The sequence below is a fragment of the Danio rerio genome, chromosome 2, assembly GCF_052040795.2.
Source record: "Danio rerio strain M-AB ecotype USA chromosome 2, GRCz13ab, whole genome shotgun sequence".
NCBI classification, from domain to species: Eukaryota; Metazoa; Chordata; class Actinopteri; order Cypriniformes; family Danionidae; genus Danio; species Danio rerio.
The window spans coordinates 59,932,347-59,956,413 of record NC_141022.1 but is presented as its reverse complement, the minus strand read 5'-3'; the positions used below and the strand labels follow the sequence as shown (position 1 = coordinate 59,956,413).

At 36.1% G+C, this 24,067-nt stretch overlaps 2 protein-coding genes across 4 annotated transcripts in view; both read left to right on the top strand.

Annotated features, from left to right (window-relative positions):
- pip5k1cb (phosphatidylinositol-4-phosphate 5-kinase, type I, gamma b) overlaps nt 1-24,067 on the top strand; it is a 754,787-nt gene that overhangs the window by 279,829 nt on the left and 450,891 nt on the right. The window lies entirely within an intron of this gene.
- The window catches only part of cers4b (ceramide synthase 4b), a 50,490-nt gene that overhangs the window by 21,762 nt on the left and 4,661 nt on the right, over nt 1-24,067 (top strand). Inside the window, exons 1-7 of one of the 3 annotated variants that reach the window (XM_087241741.1) lie at nt 4,554-5,157; nt 5,372-5,689; nt 6,066-6,287; nt 8,748-8,840; nt 13,818-13,946; nt 21,637-21,743; nt 21,832-21,988. In XM_087241741.1, the coding sequence (XP_087097867.1) occupies nt 8,778-8,840; nt 13,818-13,946; nt 21,637-21,743; nt 21,832-21,988 (456 nt within the window). In that variant the 5' untranslated portion in view covers nt 4,554-5,157; nt 5,372-5,689; nt 6,066-6,287; nt 8,748-8,777. Of the gene's footprint in view, nt 1-3,879; nt 3,938-4,553; nt 5,158-5,371; nt 5,690-6,065; nt 6,288-8,747; nt 8,841-13,817; nt 13,947-21,636; nt 21,744-21,831; nt 21,989-24,067 lie in introns of those variants that run through there. The other 2 variants (XM_087241740.1, XM_087241742.1) reach the window with 2 other exon arrangements.

Here is a 24,067-nt window from a genome sequence, read left to right as displayed (position 1 = left end):
ACAAACCACTGTTATACAGTGACTTGCCTAATTAACCTAGTTAAGCCTTTAAATATCACTTTAAGCTGAATACTAGTGTCTTGACAATAGGGGTGTCACGATTTCGATTTTTAATCGAAATCGATCGAAATTTATGCTCAATTTCGATTATCGAACCAAAAATTGCAATCGTTGATGCTGCCAGGCCCCCATGTCTCGTCAGGGAAAAAACAGACTTGTTGAAGTGCTTGTTGAACTGCAGATACAGGAGACCCGTCGAGAGAACTTAAACCCTCTCCTCTTTCAATGAAGTCGCCGGTGTTTAAGCATTTTGGATTTCCAGTGAGTTATGTTGACAACCTTCGTGTTGTCAACAAAAAAAAAAACACAGTGTTGCAAGCTCTGCTATGTACGTATTACATACGGTTCGTCCGATAGACAACACCGGCATCGCGATCCTCCGCCCGCCCCCGTTGCAAATCTGCTCGCGAAAAGTACACACTAAGGCCCTGTTTACACTGTCTTTGTTTTTAAATGCCATTTTAGAACGACAACGATTTGACATCCACAGTGGCGTGTAGCATTTCTGAGCAGCCCTCCTTCCTCTCTACCTCTGAAAATGCACATCACGTGACCACACACACTCAGACACACACACAGCCACATGAGCTTGAGACAGCGGGTTTAGACAGTCAGAGGATCAGTAGACTGCTTCAATCTTTCACTCACCTGTACTTAGTTATTTTAGCGAACACCTCATTAGCCAGAAATAACCTGGGCCAGTTCATCAAGATCTACCTGAGCTCAAACTCCCCTCTCGCCCTGCAAACGGGAGGGAGCCCAGGGTTCAAGGATCTCATAAGCTCTGGGGGCAAATGACTCAACAATATACAGGGGGCAAATAATTCAGTAGGGCTAATAATAATAATTATATATATATATATATATATATATATATATATATATATATATATATATATATATATATATATATATATAAACAAGGAAATTATTAAATATTTATTTTAATTATGTTTTGATTTATTAAATGATACTTATTAATTGAAAAATGTAAAAAAAAATGTAAACTTAATTGTCATTAATAACAGCTCTAATTAGCTTTAATAAATTCATTCATTCATTTTCTTTTCGGCTAAATCGCTTAATTAATGTGGGGTCGCCACAGTGGAATGAACCGCCAACTTATCCAGCATATGTTTTACGCAGTGGATGCCCTTTTAGCTGCAACCCAGTACTGGGAAAAACCCATACACATTCATATTCACACACATACACTATCGCCAACACAGGGAGAACATGCAAACTCCACACAGAATCCTAACCGGGACTCGACACAGTGACCTTCTTGCTGTGAGGCGACAGCCCTACCCACTGTGCCACTATGCCGCCCTAATTTCAGTATTAATATTATTATTATTATTATCACTAATGGTAGTATTATTAATTTTCATTCATTATTATTCAAACTGTATTAAATATTTATTAATTCAATTTTACTGTTGTTAAAAATTACTAATAATTAAAATGTCATTTAATTTTGTAATTTAATGTACTCATACATGGACATATTAATATAATCTTAATTGCTTATAAATTTGCTGGTACTTTTTCAGGTTTTAAGCCTTTGTAATTAGTTTATTTTCCAGTTTCATAATTATTCATTTTAATGTATGATTTTGACAAATTAGTTTTATTATTGTTATTGATATATGCATTCATTTTTAAATTTTCCTTTATCTTAGTCCCTTAATTCGTTAGAGGTCGCCACAGCGGAATGAACCGCCAACTTAGTAGTAGTAGTAGTAGTAAAACTTTATTGTCCCTGACAGGAGATTTGTTATGGGCATCGCCATGTTGCTGCAAACATTCACTAAAACAAGCAATAAAAAACAATAGAAAATACAACAATTACAAAATGTATAGTGCTAATTAAGATATACTCTTATTAAATAAACCCACTGACACAGGTACAAAGGATTTCTTATAGCGGTTTAACCTACACTTTGGGACTCTATATCTTCTACCAGAGGGAAGCAGTTCATACTGTGGATAAAAAAAAAACGAGTTGGATCGTTTACAATCCTTTCCACCTGATTGAGGAGACAGTTCTCATGTAAAACTTGAGGATTAAAATATTCATCATGCCCGACAATTTTCCATGCTGTCTTTAAGAGATGCATCAGTTTAGATTTACACTGAACAGATAGGTTGCCAAACCACACTGTGATGCCATACCTGACAATGCTTTCCAGAACTGCTTTATAAAACAGCATCATGAGCTTTTCGTTAACTCCAAAAAGACGCAACCTCCGTAAAAAAGTACAATCTCTGGTGTAATCGAGAACAAACCCACTCAATGTGTGTTTTCCATGTGAAAGAATTGTCGATGTAAATGCCCAAGTGCTTATAGGTTTCTGCCTGAGTAAGAGGATGGTCATATACAACCACTTGACGATGGTCACCTATACACTTAGGGTCAAATACCATCTCTTCAGTTTTCTTACTATTTATTTTTAGCCTATTTCTATCACACCACTCAACGAACTGACTAATTTCTGACTGATAGATAACACCAATATCACTACATACCACCAACAACACCAATTGTTGTATATACCAGTGGTTCTCAAAGTGGGGGTCGGGACCCCCCGAGGGGTCGCGGGGCAATGAAGGGGGGTCGCCTGGTGATTTCCAAAAATCGATTTATTTTTATTAAACCATAAGAATTAACATATTTTATCCATAACTATACTGAAAATAAAAATAGTCGTTTATAGTTACTATATACTATATAGTTACTATAGTAGCTTATAGTTACTAGTTCTATTGGATTGCGACCCCTGGGGTAATTACATTATATTAAAGGCAGCAATAGCGTCAGATGCATTTTGATTTTATAACATCAGGTTATACTTTCTGGCACACTTAAAGCACTGACACAAATTTAATTGGTGTGTCTGCGTCATTGCATGCAAGGTTTCTGTATTTATAACCACCTCAGAGGATATTGGGGGTCGCGAGTCACTGGCATTGTTATTTTGGGTCGCGGGGTGAAAAGTTTGGGAACCCCTGGTATATACCACCAATTGTTGTATATACCACGGATAACACCAATAACACCAATACCAATAACTTATCCAGCATATGTTTTACACAGAGGATGCCCTTCCTGCCGCAACCCAGTACTAGGAAACACCCATACACACTCATTCACACACACACACACACTCATACACTATAGCCAATTTAGTTAATCAATTCCCCTATAGCGCATGTGTTTGGAATGTACGTAGCACACAGAGGAAACCCACGCCAACATGGGGAGAACATGCAAACTCCACACGGAAATGACAACTGGCCCAGCTCGAACCAGCGACTTTCTTACTGTGAGGTGACAGTGCTAACATCAGTCATCGTACCTCCTTCTTGTCAATTTTGAAAAACATTTTTGATCCTGTTGGGATAAATTGCAGACCGTCTGTGTGTTTCCTCAGTAAGCTGGAGCTCCAGGAAGGCAACAACAACTGAGAGATGTGAATCCAACAGTTTATTGCTCTCTTCTAAAGAAGTCTGGGGTATTCCCATCTTTTATACATCATACTCAGGGTTACATGGGCTATGAATACGTGCAAATATTCAGCTCAGTTAGGCAGAACAATTTTATCCAGTGCTCAAGAATGTCAAGGCGCAACGTCAAGGCGCCTAGTACAGGGACAACTTACAATAAGATAAAACACAGTTACAAAACAGAATATTTGGAGAGTGACTACATGGATATTTCTTTCAGATCCACTTCAAACATTGACTACTGTATAAAATGGATGTTTATTTAGCTATTTCCCGCACATTAACCAGATAATCCTCTGTGTTCCTCCTCAGCTGGAGGTTTGCCTTCTACCTGGTGGCCTTCACCGCGGGACTGCTGTCTTTAATTAACGTGAGTGTCGTTTCAAGCTTTATTCCTCAGGAGTCTTCATCTAATTACTGTCGTTCAGAGGAGATGCTTTATTGAGGAGATCTGTGTTGTTTTCAGTGCACGCGTCTCTAATGAGGCTCTGAAACTCAACACAGGCCCTCGGGACACACTCCAAACAATACTACAGTCATTTAGACGAAATGCTCCAGTGTTTTTAAAACATAACTATAGTAAAGTGTATTATTCTGAATGTATTATCACCCTTATAAGTCGCTGTTAATGAATGCTCTATCTTACTGCAATATTAACTATAGTGTACTGATAAACTGTAACGAATATTGTTCTGTACTTTAGTTTATACTATCTTAAACTGTGGTGTATTATAGCATAATATATTGAAAACTACAGTATTGGGTCATTTGTTTATGTCACTGTAGTGGGTGCGTTACCTTAGCAACTATAGAAATAACACAATAGATGAATTACTATAGTTGTTGTGTTACCATAGCAACTATAGAATAAGCACAGCAGATTAATTACTGTAGTTGTTGTGTTACCATAGCAACTATAGAATAAGCACAACAGATTAATTACTGTAGTTGTTGTGTTACCATAGCAACTATAGAATAAGCACAACAGATTAATTACTGTAGCTGTCGTGTTACCATAGCAACTAGAGAATTAGCACAACATATCAATTACTGTAGTTGTCGTGTTACCATAGTAACTAAAGAATTAGCACAACAGATCAATTACTGTGGTTGTCGTGTTACCATAGCAACTATAGATTTAGCACAACAAATCAATTACTGTAGTTGTTGTTTCCATAGCAACTATAGATTTAGCTTAAAAGATCAACTACTATAGTTGTGTAATCATAGCAACTATAGAATTAGCCAAACAAATCAATTACTGTAGTTGTTGTGTTGCCATAGCAGCCATAGAATTAACACAATAGGTAAATTGCTGTAGTTGGGTTACCATAGCAACTATAGACTTAGCACAACAGATCAATTACTTTAGTTGGTTAGTTACCATAGCAACTAAAGAATTAGCACAACATATCAATTACTGTAGTTGTCATGTTACCATAGCAACTAAAGAATTAGCACAACATATTAATTACTGTAGTTGTCATGTTACCATAGCAACTAAAGAATTAGCACAACATATCAATTACTGTAGTTGTCATGTTACCATAGCAACTAAAGAATTAGCACAACAGATCAATTACTGTAGTTGTCGTGTTACCATAGCAACTAAAGAATTAGCACAACAGATCAATTACTGTAAGTGTCATGTTACCATAGCAACTAAAGAATTAGCACAACAGATCAATTACTGTAGTTGTCGTGTTACCGTAGCAAATAAAGAATTAGCACAACAGATCAATTACTGTGGTTGTCGTGTTACCATAGCAACTATAGATTTAGCATAACAAATCAATTACTGTAGTTGTTGTTTCCATAGCAACTATAGATTTAGCTTAAAAGATCAACTACTATAGTTGTGTAATCATAGCAACTATAGAATTAGCCAAACAAATCAATTACTGTAGTTGTTGTGTTGCCATAGCAGCCATAGAATTAACACAATAGGTAAATTGCTGTAGTTGGGTTACCATAGCAACTATAGACTTAGCACAACAGATCAATTACTTTAGTTGGTTAGTTACCATAGCAACTAAAGAATTAGCACAACATATCAATTTCTGTAGTTGTCATGTTACCATAGCAACTAAAGAATTAGCACAACATATCAATTACTGTAGTTGTCATGTTACCATAGCAACTAAAGAATTAGCACAACAGATCAATTACTGTAGTTGTCGTGTTACCATAGCAACTAAAGAATTAGCACAACAGATCAATTACTGTAGTTGTCATGTTACCATAGCAACTATAGAATTAGCACAACTACAATTACTGTAGTTGTCATGTTACCATAGCAACTAAAGAATTAGCACAACAGATCAATTACTGTAGTTGTCGTGTTACCATAGCAATTATAGAATTAGCACACATTAGATCAAGTACTATTGTTGTTGTGTTACCATAGCAGCTATAGCATTATCACTACAGATCAATTACTGCAGTTGTTGTGTTACCATAACAACTAAAGAATTAGCTCAACATGTCAATTACTATAGTTTTTGCATTACCATAGCAACTATAGAATCACCACAACACATTAATTGAAGTATTTACTATAGTATGGTTCAAAATCACTGCAGGATTTATTATAAGTCACTACAGTATTTTGTCATGAGGGTATCTGCACTTGTGTTACTGTGGAGTGATGGTGTTTTTCTTCCTCACAGACGGCCTGGTTCTGGGATCAGAGAGAGTGCTGGAGAGGGTTTCCTCGACAGGTCAGATTAATGCACACAAACACATTCATTCATAAGAAACATACTAGCAGACTAGTTAGTGTACTCTACTTCATGCAGCATACGTGGACCTAATAACTATTTAATCTTTTGATAACAAAAAGAAGAAAGTTGAGTTAAAAAATGTTTGTTTATTTCAGTTGAGGTTTATTAATATTACTAATTGTCATGACAGAGTAAACAAATTGAATGACCATATAATTGTGTGTGTGTGTGTGTGTGTGTGTGTGTGTGTGTGTGTGTGTGTGTGTGTGTGTGTGTGTGTGTGTGTGTATGTGTTTGTTAATTGTGTTTATGTGTGTGTCTGCGTCTATCTATCTGTGTGTATGTGTGTGTGCAAAAATGTTTGTGCAAATGTGTTTATTTGTCTGTCTGTCTGTTTGTCTTTCTATCTGTCTGTCTGTCTGTCTTTCTATATATCTATCTGTCTGTCTGTCTGTCTGTCTGTCTGTCTGTCTTTCTGTCTGTCTGTCTGTCTGTCTGTCTGTCCGTCTTTCTATCTGTCTGTCTGTCTTTCTGTCCGTCCATCTGTCTGTCTGTCTGTCTGTTTTTCTGTCTGTCTGTCTGTCTGTCTGTCTGTCTGTCTTTCTGTCTGTCTGTCTGTGTCTTTCTGTCCGTCTTTCTTTCTATCTGTCTGTCTGTCTGTCTGTCTGTCTGTCTTTCTGTCTGTCTGTCTGTCTGTCTGTCTGTCTGTCTTTCTGTCTGTGTCTTTCTGTCCGTCTTTCTATCTGTCTGTCTGTCTGTCTGTCTGTCTGTCTTTCTGTCTGTCTGTCTGTCTGTCTGTCTGTCTGTCTGTCTGTCTGTCTGTCTTTCTGTCTGTCTGTGTCTTTCTGTCCGTCTTTCTGTCTGTGTGTCTGTCTGTCTGTCTGTCTGTCTGTGTCTTTCTGTCCGTCTTTCTGTCTGTCTGTCTGTCTGTTTGTTTTTCTGTCTGTCTGTCTTTCTGTCTGTCTGTCTGTGTCTTTCTGTCCGTCTTTCTGTCTGTCTGTCTGTCTGTTTGTTTTTCTGTCTGTCTGTCTTTCTGTCTGTCTGTCTGTGTCTTTCTGTCCGTCTTTCTATCTGTCTGTCTGTCTGTCTGTCTGTCTGTCTTTCTGTCTGTCTGTCTGTCTGTGTCTTTCTGTCCGTCTTTCTGTCTGTCTGTCTGTCTGTCTGTCTGTCTTTCTGTCTGTCTGTGTCTTTCTGTCCGTCTGTCTGTCTGTCTGTCTGTCTGTCTGTCTGTCTGTGTCTTTCTGTCCGTCTGTCTGTCTGTCTGTCTGTCTGTCTGTCTGTCTGTCTTTCTGTCTGTCTGTCTGTCTGTCCATCTTTCTATCTATCTGTCTGTCTGTCTGTCTGTCTGTCTGTCTTTCTGTCTGTCTGTCTGTCTGTCTGTCCTTCCATCTGTCTGTCTGTCTGTCTGTTTTTCTGTCTGTCTGTCTGTCTGTCTGTCTGTCTGTCTGTCTGTCTGTCTGTCTGTCTGTCTGTCTGTGTCTTTCTGTCCGTCTTTCTATCTGTCTGTCTGTCTGTCTGTCTGTCTTTCTGTCTGTCTGTCTGTCTGTCTTTCTGTCTGTCTGTCTGTGTCTTTTTGTCCGTCTTTCTGTCTGTCTGTCTGTCTTTCTGTCTGTCTGTCTGTCTGTCTGTCTGTCTGTCTTTCTGTCTGTCTGTCTGTGTCTTTCTGTCCGTCTTTCTGTCTGTCTGTCTGTCTGTCTGTCTGTCTGTGTCTTTCTGTCCGTCTTTCTGTCTGTCTGTCTGTCTGTCTGTCTGTTTTTCTGTCTGTCTGTCTTTCTGTCTGTCTGTCTGTGTCTTTCTGTCCGTCTTTCTATCTGTCTGTCTGTCTGTCTGTCTTTCTGTCTGTCTGTCTGTCTGTGTCTTTCTGTCCGTCTTTCTATCTGTCTGTCTGTCTGTCTGTCTTTCTGTCTGTCTGTCTGTCTGTCTGTCTGTCTGTCTGTTTTTCTGTCTGTCTGTCTTTCTGTCTATCTGTCTGTGTCTTTCTGTCGGTCTTTCTGTCTGTCTGTCTGTCTGTCTGTCTGTCTGTCTGTCTGTTTTTCTGTCTGTCTGTCTTTCTGTCTGTCTGTCTGTGTCTTTCTGTCCGTCTTTCTATCTGTCTGTTTGTCTGTCTGTCTGTCTGTCTTTCTGTCTGTCTGTCTGTCTGTGTCTTTCTGTCCGTCTTTCTATCTGTCGGTCTGTCTGTCTGTCTGTCTGTCTTTCTGTCTGTCTGTGTCTTTCTGTCCGTCTTTCTGTCTGTCTGTCTGTCTGTCTGTCTGTCTGTCTGTCTTTCTGTCTTTCTGTCTGTCTGTCTTTCTATCTGTCTGTCTGTCTGTCTTTCTGTCCGTATTTCTATCTGTCTGTCTGTCTTTCTATCTGTCTGTCTGTCTTTCCATCTGTCTGTCTGTCTGTCTTTCTGTCTGTCTGTGCTTGTATATATGTGTGTGTGTGGGCCTGTTTGTTTGTGCAAATGTGTGTGTGCAGCCTCTGCAGGAGCTTCATTACTGGTACTACATGCTGGAGTTGTCCTTCTACTGGTCTCTGCTGCTCTGTGTGTCTGTGGACGTCAAGCGAAAAGTAAGATCTGACACTAAACTCTCCTTCAGTCCAACTGTTTGTGTTCTGAATGACTGAGTGCGGCTGCTACACTAAACTCCCTCTCTGAAGTCTCTCTCTCTCTCTCTGTAAGGGTGTACTCACACTTGGCATGGTTGTCTTGAACCATGCCCAGACGCTATTGTCCCCTCTCTCTTCTCCACCTCAGTCTGCACTCACACTGCAATATTACCTGCTGAGCCGAAGCACGCTTCTGTCATTAATGATGCGCTGTTCAGTTTAACAGAAGAGCAGCACTCTCTCTCAGCACAGTGGACATTTCTTTAGTTCTGTTGTTTGTATTATTTAAGTAATTTCGGATGTAGTGACACAGTCAAACATTTTGCCAAACAGATCCAGCATTTTTTATGAGCTAGCAATTCAGCTAAAATGAAGCTAAAAAATGTTAATATCAAGGATATATGTAGGATATAATAAGGAGATTTATATATATATATATATATATATATATATATATATATATATATATATATATATATATATATATATATATATATATATGATGTAAATATAAAGGATTAAAATATTACAAAACATATTATTTTCTAGCCTACATAAATATAAACACTACTGCCTTCATGCCTTCATCTCTTGAGGCTTTTTCTGTTCATTCAATTTGCTTTTGTATTAAGTTATCATTATTAGCAGTGTTATTTATTATATGCATATTTATATTTGTTTTATTAAAAACAAGCTTAGATTTGTCCACCTGTCAGGTTTTAGATCATATGGGGCACAGCATGTGTTTTAGGATATAACTCAGTATTTTGAACACACTTCGTTATTATTGTTCATTTATTCGTTTGCTGGAAATTTGGAAAGTTGGAAAAATTGGAAAGTTTTTAAACAAATTTTTGCGCTTAACAAACAAAATTAATTATTTATAAGCTAATTCAGAGGTTCTCAAAGTGGGGGTCGGGACCCCCCGAGGGGTCGCGGGACAATGAAAGGGGGTCGCCTGGTGATTTTCAAAAATCAATTAATTTTTATTAAACCTTAAGACTTACTGTATTTTATCAATAACCTACAGATGAGAAAAAATAGTCGTTTATAGTTACTATAAACTATATAGTTACTATAGTAGCTTATAGTTACTAGTTCTATTGGATTTCCACTTCTCTAGTAATTACATTATACTAAAGGCACAGCAATACTTTCAGATGCAGCAGATTTTATAACACCAGGTTAAACTTTCTAGCCCATTTACAGCACTGACATACATAAAAAAACAAAAACAAAGAATAGACTTGGGTCTATTGGTGTGTGTGCGTCATTGCATACAAGGTTTCTGTATTTATAACCACCACCTCAGAGAAAATTGGGGGTCACGAGTCACTGGCATTGTCATTTTGGGGGTCGCGGGCTGAAAAGTTTGGGAACCCCTGAGCTAATTGATGTCTGTGTGTACAAGGTTTCCCTATCCAAGAGCGAAAGTGAAAGTTAATAATTTATCTCTCATTCTCGCGCTGCTGATGTTCTGTTTAACTGTTTTCTTGCTTGTGAAATGCTCAGTTTTTTCACTTAGACTTACTTTACGTCGTGTAAATAGCGAATGCGCTTATGGTGCGACGCAACTGGCTCTTAAAGGGAATGGGAGACGAGACTCTGATTGGTTTATTCTCAAAACACACCCATAACTCATTAAGAAAATAAACTCTTTTAGACCATGCGCCATGGCGCAAAGCAGATTTTTCCATCCTTAAATTAGCAAAAGTGGATTCTGACACGCCCTGAATGCGTTTGCGCCCTGCGCTTTGCACTTTGCGCATGGATCGTCAAAATAGAGCCCTGAATCTCATTTCGGAGTCTGCCACTGTCCACCAGAGGTCGCTTTTCAGTCAGGGGCGCATTCTTTGAGAGCCCTCATGACTAACTGAATTAAATACACAGTTTTCCATGAAGGCAACCCGGGATGCTGAAATATGATTGGCTAAGCTGGCATTGGGCGGGTTTAATAACCAAAACAATTACAGCCGTTCCGGCGCATAACTCGCATGTTCAAAGCAGAATATCTGACTACAGCAGATAAACAAGAATGTTCACTTAGCATGTTTCTGAAATACCTGCAAACATACGATGGTATTTTTATACTTTAGAAGAGTCAAAAACCTACACACAGCACCTTTAAAGGCTTAACTGGGTTATATATGTTAATTAGACAAGTCATTGGACAACAGTGGTTCGTTCCTCAGTCAGTCAAAAAAATAAATAAATCAAAGGGGACTAATAATATTGACCACAGCAGTTATTATTCATTCATTCATTTATTTTCTTGTCGGCTTAAACCCTTTATTAATCCGGGGTCACCACAGCGGAATGAACCGGCAACTTATCCAGCAAGTTTTTACGCAGCGGATGCCCTTACAGCCGCAACCCATCTTTGGGAAACATCCACACACATTCACACACACACTCATACACTATGGACAATTTAGTCTACCCAATTCACCTGTACCGCATGTGTCTGAACTGTGGGAGAAAACCGGAGCACCCGGAGGAAACCCACACGAAGGCAGGGAGAACATGCAAACTCCACACAGAAATGCAACTGAGCCGAGGCTCGAACCAGAGACCCAGCGACCTCCTTGCAGTGAGGCGACAGCACTACCTACTGCGCCACTGCCTTGCCCCAGCAGTTTTTATATTGATATTTAAATTTCATAAAGAAATAAGACTTAAATAAGCCTAAAAAAAAAAAAGGAAATACTGTAAAACTATTTGAAAAATAATTACAATTTCACAGGAAAGCAAATAATTTAGTATGTATGTGTAGAAATGTGTAATTTAACTCGCTGTGAGGTGAGTTAAATGTTGTCGTCTCACAGCAAGAAGGTCGCAGATTCGAGTCTCGGCTGGGTCAGTTGGCATTTCCGTGTGGAGTTTGCATGTTCTCTCCTTGTTGGTGTGGGTTTACTCCGGGTGCTCCGGTTTCCCCCACAGTCCAAACACATGCGCTATAGTGGAACTGATAAACTAAATTGTCCGTAGTGTATGAGTGTTTCTCAGTGATGAGTTACAGCTGAAAGTGCATCTGCTGCGTAAAACAAATGTTGGAATAGTTGGCGGTTCACTCCGCTGTGGCGACCTCTGATAAATCAGATCACTTCCAGAATCACTAAGCCGAAGGAAAATGAAAGAATGAATAAAGTTAAATGACTTTTCCTTTTTAACACTTGATTACTCTAAAGGAGTCCAAGTGTGTTTAATTTGAGCCTGCATGTTTATTTCTGGCAAAACAGCATTCATATCGCTGTAAAAACATTAAGTAATCTGATAAGTGCTTACTTTCTGAAGAGAAAGTCATCAGAGTTCAGCGGTTTGTCAAGAGGAGTAAATAAACGAGTTTATCAACAAAATCAGACCCTGAAATATGTCAGATATGAGGAAAAGGATTAATATATTTCACTGAGTGTTTCTTACAGCGATTATATATCCTCATAGAATATTTTACAGAAAGTGATTGTCTTACAGGAAGTAAAGAACAAGAAGATACTTCAGTGCTTCATACAACCTGTGTGTTGTTTAAAATAAAAACTGTATGATCAACACGCATTAAGTACTCATGTACACCACCTCGAGAGAAGTCAGCTGAGGTGGCTCGGGCATCTGTTTCAGATGCCTCCTGGACGCCTACCTAGGGAGGTGTTCCATGCATGTCTCACCAGGAGGAGGCCTCAGGGAAGACCCAGGATACGCTGGAGGGTCTCTTGGCTGGCTTAGAAATGCCTCGCGATCCCCCGGAAGAGCTGGAGGAAGTGTCTAGACTGAGGGAAGCCTGAGACTGCTGCCCTCGTGACACAGCACTGCCAAAAGCGGATGAAAAATAATGAATGAACAAACAGCACATGTCATTATTGAAGATTGTTCCCATTCCTTGTATATATATATATATATATATATATATATATATATATATATATACACACAGTTGAAGTCAGAATTATTCGCCCCCCTTTGATTTTTTTCTTTCTTTTTTAAATATTTCCCAAATTATGTTTAACAGAGCAATGACATTTTCACAGTATGTCTGATAATATTTTTTCCTTCTGGGGAAATTCTTATTTGTTTTATTTCAGCGAGAATAAAAGTAGATTTTATTTTTTTATGAACCATTTTAAGGACAAAATTATTAGCCCCTTTAAGCTAATTTCTTTTCTGACTGTCTTCAGAACAAACTATCGTTATAAATAACTTGCCTAATTACCCTAACCTGCCTAGTTAACCTATTAATTCTGACTTCAACTATATATATATATATATATATATATATATATATATATATATATATATATATATATATGTGTGTGTGTGTGTGTGTGTGTGTGTGTGTGTATATATATATATATATATATATATATATATTTTTTTTTTTTTTTTTTTTTTTTTTGCCTTCGTAAAAACTTTTTGGCAACCTCAAATATAGAAAAAATGTGTATCAGATTGATATTCTCCCTGCCATTATAATTTTGAATACTGGGTCTTATGTATGAATAGGGTTTAAAATTGTTTTAGGAGGTTTTAATAAGTGATATTGAATGTATTTGTGTATTATTTGTGATGTGAATGCTGATGTTGTGTGGTGAAACCAATAATACATTTCCACTTTATAGACAATAAGAGAAAGAAATGAGAAAGAGGATTACCCTAGTGAAGCCTTTAAATGTCACTTTAAGCTGTATAAAAGTGTCTTGAAGAATATCTAGTCAAATATTATTTACTGTCATCATGGCAAAGAGAAAATAAATCAGTTATTAGAGATGAGCTATTAAAACTATTATGATTAGAAATGTGTTGAAAAAAATCTCTGTTAAACAGAGACTGGGGGAAAGAAATCTGCATGGGGGTTAATAATTCTGACTCCATCTGTAAATGAACATGACTCATCTGCTGTTTGCTGTGGCATTAATGCTATTGTCTTGATATTTTCTGTTGTTTCAGGACTTTAAAGAGCAGATCATCCACCACTTTGCCACAATTTTCCTGCTGGGTTTCTCGTATTGTTCGAACTACATCCGCATCGGGACACTAGTGATGCTCGTCCACGACGCCTCTGACTTTCTGCTGGAGGTACAAACACAAATATTCCAAACACACACACATGCTTAAAATTCTACCAAAAAATGTTTGTTTCCTGCTCCATACACACCGAAAATCCCCCAAAACTGCCTGTTCACGTCTGTTTCCTGCTCCACACACACCCACACACATGCACACACACACACATGTTCCTGCTCCACACACACCTGTTTCTCTTCATCTGATCTCAGTGTGAGGCATTTAGAGGATTTACTGTGTTCAGAGGTTTTTGGTTTAGTTTTTTTTTAGGGTATTTTTTAGAGTGTCAATAATTCAAAAGCTGAAGCTAGCCATCAAGGAAATAAAAAAGCTAGTCAGAAATATTTCTTGATTTCAGTTTAAATTAATTATATTTCATTATTTTATTCATTAATTAATATTATTGATTATGTATATTATAGATGTCAGTTATTTATTTATTTATTTGTTTATTTATTTATTTATTCATTAATTTATTTATGTATATAGAATTTTTTTTATCTTTGCCATGATGACAGTACCTAATATTTTACTAGATTTTTTAAAATTTAATTTTAATTAGGTTTTTATTTATTTTAGTATAAATAGAAATAAAAATATATATTTATTAAAAATTTATTTTTATTTATTTCTTTTTAATTTGAGTGGGAAAAGATGATAATTATTTTTTTATTTAATTAAATTTAGTTTTATCATAATTTAATTAAATAAAATTGTAACAACTACTTTTTTTTTTGAAGCTACATTAAAGAAATTGAGAGACCACAAAACAACTTTCAAAGATTCATGTGTATTTAGAATAAATGTATATGACAGCAGGTATGAATAATTATTGTTACACACTGGGGATATGAAATGATCAGCAGTCAACTCATTAATGATCACTATTAGACAGAAATAAGCATTCGATAAGTGTCTTTCTCATTGAATCCAGTATTTATAGCAATCCAAAAAAGATACCAACAGTCCTTAAGTGAATCACATGAAAGATCAAGTTCAGCAAACAGTTCATCAATGGCTGGCCACGGAATCAGTAGGAAAGTGGATGGAAAAAGTCTGTGGATATGAGGATGGATTGTCCAGGTCCTGTTTTGATGACTTAAAGTGGATACCAAAAAACCCTCTGCATATAAACAAACATACAATCAAAACCTTGCCAACCCTACACAAAACATATGTACAAAACCGAAATATATACAAAAAAAACAGGCCTACTTACATCTGAGGTATAAGAACAAAAATGTTCCTCAAATAAGGGCATCAACAAACAACAGCGCAGTGAAGAAGCCTTTCCATGTGCTAGGCACCATACTTCCTGCCTACTGCTTCTTCTCTACCTCCTTTTAAGCAGATTGGAGACTTACTACCTAGATCGCCCTCTAATGGGTGAGATAGCTACTACAGGTAGATATTTCAAATAGTAACAGGAAAACTGTTACACACCCCTTCCCCTAAAGAAAAGAGTTATACAGTTCCATAAAATTCCTTCAACTTTTCCACATGGTAAGTATCACATTGACTGGGTTTATCAAGCATTACCACTCTGTAGTTGACATTATTTACCTTTTTTACAATTTTGCCAGGACCTTGCCATTTCGGAGCTAATTTGGCCATAAAGGAATCTGCAGCTCGAGACAGAGGGTGTGTGAGGACCCAAACCAAATCTCCTTCCTCAAAGGACTTTGGTTTTCTACGTTGATTGTAGTATTTTCCTTGTCTCTCTTGTGCTTGGCTGGTCTTTGCAATCACTTGCTCAAGGAAAGCTTTCTGCCTTTCAAGGGTGTTATATGCTAGATGGTCTGGATTAGGTGGTCTCTGGATCAGCCTGTCTAGAGGACCCTTCAACTTACGTCCCAAAGCAACTTCAGCTGGAGTGAAACCCGTACTTTCCTGCCATGCTGAGTTAATGGCATACCTGAACTCAGGGATCCATTTATCCCAGTCACGGTGATTGTCATGGACATAAGAGGACAACATTGTTTTTAGGGTTCGGTTTATCCTCTCAGTTAAGTTGGTCTGCGGATGATAGGCAGTACTGAGCTTCTGAACTACTCCCCATCGCTTGCAGGTCTCATTGAGCAATTGGGCTGTAAATTGAGGGCCGCGGTCAGAGACGAGATATGCTGGAGTTCCCCATCGAGTGAACATCTCTTTTGTCAGGATGTTAGTTATGAGGTGAGTTTTTGCAGATCGTAAAGCAAAAAGTTCCACCCACTTGCTGCAATAATCCACAAAGACTAATAAGAATTCATTCGATCGATTACTTTTTGGGAAAGGACCCATTAGATCCACTCCAAGCATATAGCCAGGCTCTACTACGGGTGTTGACTGCAACAATCCAGACAGTTTCGAGATTCTCGGTTTATATATTTGACAAGTCTTACACTGGGTGCAAAAGCTCCAAACATCCTTACGGATTTCAGGCCAATAGACACTGTCAAGTAATCTCTTCAAGGTTTTCATCCTTCCTAAGTGTCCACTCAGTGGATTTGAATGGGCGAAGTGTAAAAACTGTTCTCTCAGTGATGCAGGGATGACTAGTTGGTAAACACACCCTTGATCTTTGTTAGGCACCCTGCGAAAGAGGTAGTCATTCTGTACACAATAAGCAATGCGGCTGGAATCTGTGGTGGCTTGCTTAGCTGCTTCCCATAGAGCTTGCAAAGAAGAATCAAGCTTCTGAGCTTTCCCAATTTCATCCCAGCTGACTGGCAAATTAGGATCAGTCTTGTTAGCCTGGCAGATGGCAATATGACCTACAACCTCTTGCCCTGGTATACCTCTGGATAGGGCATCAGGTACCACATTGCAGGACCCCTTACGGTACTTGACCAGGAAACTGAAACATTGTAGTCGTAATGCCCATCTGGTTAAGCGTGAAGATGGTTTAGGGTTATTGAAAACCCAAGTCAGCGCAGAATGATCCGTCAGTACTTCAAAGTTTCGTCCTTCCAAATACTGCCTCCACTTCTCTACAGCCCACACGACCGCAAGACATTCCTTCTCTGCAGTGGAGTATGATTTTTCTGCTCCATGTAAAAGACGTGAAGCATAGGCAATGACGTGTTCTGCACCATCAAAATCCTGTGTCAATACAGCTCCTAGTCCTATATCACTGGCGTCAGTCTGCACTCTAAAGACTTTGGTGAAATCTGGGGGCATTAATACTGGTGCTCGTTGTAGTGCATATTTGAGATCATCAAAGGCCCTTTGGCATTCAACTGTCCAGTTCCAGATTGCATTCTTACCTTTCAGTGCATACAATGGAGCAGCTCGCTCTGAGAAGTGAGAAATGAACCGATGGTACCAACTAGCAAGACCTAAAAATCTCTGTACCTCTTTGAGATTTTTTGGGACAGGAAAATCCTGAACTGCTTTGATTTTAGTGTCTTCAGTCCGTACTCCTTCCTCAGAAACAACATGTCCTAGGTAAGTAATGGTCCTCTGCAACATAGAACATTTCTTGAGATTGAGTGTTAAACCAGAGTCTTGCAATTTTGCAAAGAGTAGCTTGAGATGTTGAAAGTGATCTTGGATGGTTTTTGAGTAAACCACAATGTCGTCAAGATAGACAAAGCAAAACTCTCCCATGTAGTCTCTCAGAACATTGTTCATGAGCCTCTGAAAGGTTGCAGCAGCATTTCTCAGGCCAAAAGGAAGACGAAGAAACTCATATTGGGCATTTTTGGTGACAAAAGCAGTCTTTTTAATGCTGTCTTCATCCATTTTTACCTGCCAGTAGCCAGATTTGAGGTCTAATGTGCTAAATATGGTTGCTCCATACAAGGACTCAAGGATATCCTGAATTTGAGGCATTGGAAACCCATCAAGAGGAGTCTTGGAGTTCAAAGCTCTATAATCAACACAAAAGCGGGTACTGCCATCTTTTTTAGGCACAAGTACAACTGGTGATGCCCATGGAGATACAGAAGGTCTTATAATGCCTTTGTCAAGCATTCTTGCTATTTCCTCATCTATAAACTTCTGTTTGTTGACTGGAACAGGATAGGCCTTCTTTCGCACAGGAATTTCATCAATTGTATGGATTTGATGATGAATCAAGTTGGTTTGACCTAAAGTTTCAGTGCATACAGTGGGCCAATCAAGCATCAGTCCTTCTAGTTGACGTCTATGGGCTTTAGAGACATCAGCTCGATCCACTAACTCCTTTATAATGGTTAGATCAGTAGAAGGTGTTGGTATTAGAGGTAGTGCAAGGTGCAGACTTACTATTGGTGAAGGGGAGGAAGAGGTGAAGGAGTGGATTACCCCATATTCTTCAGGTAAAGAATAGGAAGAATTTCTAAAATCGACTGTGATTCCAGACATCTTCAAAAATTCCAGGCCCAACAAAACAGGAAAAGCCAAGTCACAATCTTTCATTACATATGCTCTGATAGGATAGTCATGTCCGTGGATGGTAGCCTGCCAAGCTATCTTCCCCAAGGCTGATTGTACACATCCATTTGCAAGAGAAAAGGACTGTCCTCTACTCGATTGCAAAACTTCATGATTTGACTTTAATCGTTTCCAGCAGGACTCTTGAATTAAAGAGTAAGTGCTCCCAGTATCCAGAATTGCTTGATATTGATGACCTTTAATGGTTAAGGGCAAGGTTAATGTGACAGGAGATCTTTCACTGCTATCAGAACATACAGCTATGTGAGGGTTCGACTGTCGGCCCTTAAAAAATTTATTACCCTCAGTGGACTTTGCATTAGCTTCTTGGTGCCTCTGTCTCCAAAATGATCTTTCTTCATTGATATCTTTTTCTATAAGTGTTCCTACACGTACCAACTCATCTACAGTAGTTACAGTACCTCTTAAAATGCTTGCTATTCTTGGGTTACAGTTCCGTAGTGTCGCTTGGAGAATCTCACGCTCTGTCATGGAAGGTTTCAGTCTCAGACATAATGCTCTGTACTGGTAGGCAAATGTTCGAATACTTTCATCAACCCCTTGTTTCCTTTCTCTGATCCTTCTTTCCACTTCAACATCATGATCATCTGCTAAGAAAGATTGAAGAAAAACAGACTTGAATTGTGTCCATGTTCTTACCCTCTTCTTCTCGGCTACCCACCAGTCTTTAGCTGTGTGTGTCAATACAGAAGGAAGCATGGATATGATCTCAGAGTCATTTAAAGGTTGTACAGCCAGATATTCATCACATCGTTCCAGGTATGTAATAGGGTCTTCCCCATCTAAACTCCCAAATTTTGGAAACTCTAGCTTGATAGGAGTCTTAAAATGTACAGGACGAATAGATCCATGGTCTAATATGGTGTGGCTGAAGTGTGGAGTAGACGTTGCACCCCCAGAAGGCTGGATTAATGATTTCAATTGTCCATCTCTCCGTTTCAGGCAATCCATAATTGCTTGCCCCAACTCTTGAACCTTTGTTTCTAAAGTATCTTTCACTTGGGTACACTCCTTCTTTAACATGGTAGATAACGAATTCTCGAGCTGTTGTACATCTATGGGGTGATCTTGGTACTGTTTTAGCATGTGCTGGACCTGACTCTCAATGACAGCAATCCTATTACTTTGTTCATTCAGCTGATGCTGAATGTCTTTGAAACGAACATCAGATGAATTTTCAAATGCTTCAACCCTACTTTCAACTTTATGCATTCGTGTGGCCATAATCATTGTTAACAAGCTATCATCATCTTCAATTGTAGGAGGTGGAGGAGGTAACAAAGAATCATCAAAATCCCCTTCTTCTTGTTCACCAATTTCAGGTTCATTTTCCAAGTACAAGCTAGCGAGAGAATGAATAAGGTCTTGAATAGGCTCTCGATGTGTAGTGAAAGGCTCTGAAGAATAATCAGGTAACAAAGAATCATCACCCTCTGTCTCTTTAGCCAAGGCAGCCATTTTGAAGCTACTAAAGCTCTTCAAATAATGTCAACTTTAGAATGCTGAAATAGAGTGTAATGTTAGGACTTTTGAAATTATGGCCTCATAGACACATTAACAAAAACATGACTCAAAGAAAGCAGAATGCATCTCTCAAGAATTCAATCAGATTTTGTCCCTGTTCGGGCGCCAAATATGTAACAACTACTTTTTTTTTTGAAGCTACATTAAAGAAATTGAGAGACCACAAAACAACTTTCAAAGATTCATGTGTATTTAGAATAAATGTATATGACAGCAGGTATGAATAATTATTGTTACACACTGGGGATATGAAATGATCAGCAGTCAACTCATTAATGATCACTATTAGACAGAAATAAGCATTCGATAAGTGTCTTTCTCATTGAATCCAGTATTTATAGCAATCCAAAAAAGATACCAACAGTCCTTAAGTGAATCACATGAAAGATCAAGTTCAGCAAACAGTTCATCAATGGCTGGCCACGGAATCAGTAGGAAAGTGGATGGAAAAAGTCTGTGGATATGAGGATGGATTGTCCAGGTCCTGTTTTGATGACTTAAAGTGGATACCAAAAAACCCTCTGCATATAAACAAACATACAATCAAAACCTTGCCAACCCTACACAAAACATATGTACAAAACCGAAATATATACAAAAAAAACAGGCCTACTTACATCTGAGGTATAAGAACAAAAATGTTCCTCAAATAAGGGCATCAACAAACAACAGCGCAGTGAAGAAGCCTTTCCATGTGCTAGGCACCATACTTCCTGCCTACTGCTTCTTCTCTACCTCCTTTTAAGCAGATTGGAGACTTACTACCTAGATCGCCCTCTAATGGGTGAGATAGCTACTACAGGTAGATATTTCAAATAGTAACAGGAAAACTGTTACAAAATGTTAGTCTTCTTTAATTATATAATTTATAAAAATTATATAACATACAACAATTTATATATATCCTTGACAAGAAGCTGAAATACAATAAATTATTATTATTATTATTATTTTGAGTTGCAGAAGATGATGAGTAAGATGATTATACACACAAACAGATTTTTATTTATTTATTTAATCATTTAAAGTTTTACAATTTATTTAATTTTTTTTTTTTTTTTTGGAGCAGCGGGCAAAATGAGGATGATGAGGATAGTTTTTTTATTTATTAAAATTAAGAAATTTTTTTTTTTTTTATTAAATACTATTTTTGTTTTATTATGTTATTATGCAATATAAGAATATTTTATTTTCATTCATTCATTTATTTTGCATCAGCTTAGTGCCTTTATTACTCAGGGGTCGCCACAATGAAATGAACCGCCAACTTATCCAGCATATGTTTTACGGAGCGGATGCCCTTTCAGCTGCATTCCATCACTGGGAAACACCCATACACTCTCATTCACACTCATACACTACCAACGATTTAGCTTACTCAATTCTCCTATAGCGCATGTGTTTAGAGTGTGGGCTGTGGGGTAATCCGGAGCACCCGGTAACATGGGGAGAACAAGTCCACACAGAAACGCCAACTGACCCAGCCGAGACTCAAACCAGTTACCTTCTTGCCATCGCGCCGCCTTAATTTATTTATTTTTCTTCATTTTTATTTTATTTTATTCATTTTTATTATATTTTATTTTATTTATTTATTTATTTTTTTTCACCACAGTGACCCTTATATGGAAGGGTATATGACACAAGTTAAAACTTTTTCTTTAATGTTTTATACAACAATACCCTAATATAAATCCTATTTATAATGCCCTATGATCAACAGACTAAATGAACTGAACTCTTTTGCTGTTTTCTGCAGTCTGCCAAGATGTTTAACTATGCGGGCTGGAAGAAAACCTGCGACTCCTTATTTGTGATCTTCGCTGCTGTTTTCCTGGTGACTCGACTGCTGGTGTTTCCTAGCAAGTGAGAGTTTGAAGTATTGAGTTTCCATCTAAAACTATGAGAGTGTGTGTTTGAGTATATAATACTGTGTGTTTGTTTTTGTGCTCAGGATCATCTACACTACTCTGGTTTTGTCGATGGAGGTGTTTGAGCCGTTTCTGGGTTATTATTTCTTCAATGCGCTGCTGTTGGTGCTGCAGGCGCTGCACATTTACTGGGCTTACTTAATCCTCAGGATGGTCTACAAGTTCCTCTTCTTAGGGAAAGTGAGTCAGATTATTATTATTTTGAATATTATTATTGTTATTATTATTATTATTACTGTTAATATTATTATTAATAATAATAATAATAATAAAAACAATAAAAACAATAATCTAGTATAATTATTATTAACCCTTTATTATTTTTTAATAATAAACTAATGATTATTATTATTAACCCATCATTATTATTATTATTATTATTATTATTATTATTATTATTAATACTACTACTACTAATAATAATAATAACAATAATCAAGTATAATTATTATTAACCCATTGTTATTTTTTTATAATAAACTAATTATTATTTTATTAATGTTATTAACCCATTATTATTATTATTATTATTATTATTATTATTATTATTATTATTATTATTATTATTAGCAATAATAATAATAACAATCCAGTATAATTATAATTAACCTCTTATTATTTTTAAATAATAAACTAATTATTATTAATATTATTATTAACACAGTATTATTATTATTATTATTATTATTATTATACTCTTATTTTTTTATTAGCAATAATCCAGTATAATTACTTTTTAATAATAAACTAATTATTATAAATATTATTATTAACCCATTATTATTATTATTATTATTATTATTATTATTATTATTATTATTATTATTATTATTATTAATATTGATATTTATTTTCATATTCATATTATTATTATTATTATTATTATTAATATTAATATTATTATTATTATTATTTACCCATTATTTCTATTATTATTATTAAGCATTAAGCATTATACAAGCATTATTAATATTAACCCATTATTATTATTATTATTATTATTGTTATTGTTATTGTTATTATTTTAACCCAATTTTATTATTATTATTATTATTATTAATTTTATTATTAATATTATTCAGTATAATAAAAATAATAATAACCCATTCTTATTATTAACCCATCATCATCATCATCATTATTATTTTTATTATTATTATTATTATTGTTGTTGTTGTTGTTATTATTGTTGTTGTTGTTGTTATTATTATTATTATTATTATTATAAATTAAAATAATAAAAAACCCATTATTATTAAGCAATTATTGTTATTATTAATAACGCATTATTATAATTATCATTATCATTATTATTATCATTATTATAATTTTTTAACCCATTATTACTATTATTATTATTCCATTTGTCAGAGCTATATAAGCCCCAAAATATTACATACACTTCATGTACACTTAAAATTGATAAAATACAGAAATTTTTAATGTCACACTTTTTACTTGTTCCTCTTATTATTATTAATATTATTTTAGTACTAATTATACATATTTTATTATTAATATCATATTAATTTTCACTTTTATTATGTCTCATTTAAATTAAAATAACTTAAAACTAGCTAAAATAAAATATTTATTTTCAACATTTATTAAATTTATTAAATTTTATATAAATATGAAAAAAACATATATATATATATATATATATATATATATATATATATATATATATATATATATATATAAATATATATTAATATATATTTATAACTGTATAATATGTATAATTATACACACACACACACAACACACACACACTGTATATATAAATACAGTTGAAGTCAGAATTATTAACCCCCTGAATTATTAGCCCCCCTGTTTATTTTTTCCCCAATTTCTGTTTAACAGAGAGCAGATTTTTTCGGCACATTTCTAATCATAATAGTTTTAATAACTCATCTCTAATAACTGATTTGTTTTATCTTTGCCATGATGACAGTAAATAATATTTTACTAGATATTTTTTAAGACACTTCTATACAGCTTAAAGTGATATTTAAAGGCTTAACTAGGTTAATTAGCTTAACTAGGCAGGTTAGGGTAATTAGGCAAGTTATTGTATAACTATGGTTTGTTCCATAGATTATCAAAAACAAATATAGCTAAAAAGGGCTAACAGTTTTGACCTTAAAATGGTGTTTAAAAATTTAAAACTGCTTTTATTCTAGCCGAAATAAAACAGATAAGACTTTCTCCAGAAGAAAAAATATTATCAGACATGCTGTGAAAATTTCCTTGCTC